The sequence below is a fragment of the Bremia lactucae genome (genome assembly GCF_004359215.1).
Source record: "Bremia lactucae strain SF5 chromosome Unknown BlacSF5_NotPlaced_19_SHOA01000004.1_2068294bp, whole genome shotgun sequence".
Classification (NCBI taxonomy): domain Eukaryota; phylum Oomycota; class Peronosporomycetes; order Peronosporales; family Peronosporaceae; genus Bremia; species Bremia lactucae.
Window position 1 is genome coordinate 1,722,860 of NW_027152031.1, and position 1,292 is coordinate 1,724,151.

At 44.3% G+C, this 1,292-nt stretch overlaps 1 protein-coding gene across 1 annotated transcript; it reads right to left on the reverse strand.

Moving 5' to 3' along the window:
* Positions 1-338: 338 nt before the first annotated feature.
* CCR75_008369 (uncharacterized protein) lies at positions 339-875 on the reverse strand (the record flags this gene model as incomplete). Its single annotated transcript, XM_067966421.1, has 1 exon — positions 339-875. The coding sequence occupies one exon, from the start codon at positions 873-875 to the stop codon at positions 339-341; it is 537 nt and encodes a 178-aa protein (XP_067821645.1).
* Positions 876-1,292: the final 417 nt, after the last annotated feature.

Below are 1,292 nucleotides of genomic sequence, written 5' to 3' on the forward strand. Positions count from 1 at the left end.
GCAGGTGTAAGAATAGAATGCATCTCCTTGAAGGTTGCAGGCAGACACCACCGATGCTATAATGCGACGGTGCATCTTCACAACATTCAACCAAAACCTCTAAGCGCTTTTCTATGATGCTTGCGACTTCCTTGCTCTACCTCCTGATCCATGACCTTGTAATTCGTCAACTTAAGTTCTTAAAGGGCGAGGTAGATCCGAGAACGAAGAAATTTCGCCAAATCCCTTATCTCCGGATTGGTCTCGCTCTCTTCGATGATCGTTAACAAACACTTCGTCCTTTTAAAGTTTCCTCTGCCTATTGACCGGGTGGAATGCGGGCGGAGGAACTACCAAATTCACCAACTTCGTCTAAAGCTTGCTTTCATCTTGGATTCGCGTTCCTCAAGTTTTTTGATTTCTTTTGAAATTTTGCGCAGCTTACGATATTGTTTCGAAAATAGAAATTGACCGACCTTAGGAACGCCGAGCGTGTCGGCTAAACTGTCCCGCTTCATCGTTTTATCTTGAATTATCTCACGAATCGTTTTTAGCTCGTGCTTATACGTCTCTAGAAGCGGCTTGATCTCTTTGTCGAGTCTTTTGAGGTCTCTAATAATTTTGCTTTCTTCGTTCGGTTGCTTCTTTAAAATGTCGATGAGCGTAACTTGTTTGTCAATCTTGCTTCTAAGCTTCTCAGTAATGGTCTTCTCGATCCGCCAAAAACTTCTGTCTTCCGTGTCTGCATTAGTTGTAGCAGCAGAATTGCTGCGCAGCCTCAAAGCGGCTTTATCGTTAGTGTCAAAATTTGGTTTATTCGACTCGGAGGCCACCGATGGCCCATTCACGATGCATGCCAAAAGGGTTGCCAGCGCTAAGACACGGTGAGGATACATGCTGTAGTTGCGGTGTTCAATGCTGTAAAAAATGAGAATATAATGAAGCCAGCCGCAAGAGCCGTCACGAGATAGGCAGAGGAGTCGGTCACCTTCTTCGTGTGGTCGCGTCGCAAAGAGTAGGGGTGCATACACATTATGACTATTTCTTGTAGCACTCTCTTTGTGGGACGATGAGCGGTATGGAGCTGTGTCTTTTGCGTCAGCTGGCGGAAAAATAGCTTGGAGTCTTATCTGCGCATTCCAGACTTAAAAAGACTTCGCGGTGTCAAAAGGAACATTGACAATACTTTGTATATTGTATTGTTTTGTCAACCGCTACTTTTGACATTCTATTGATTAGTTAATTTAAGTTTAGCAGGTGAGAATCGCCCGGTCCAGCAACTTCAAGAGATTTTGCAGGTCTCTTGACGAAGT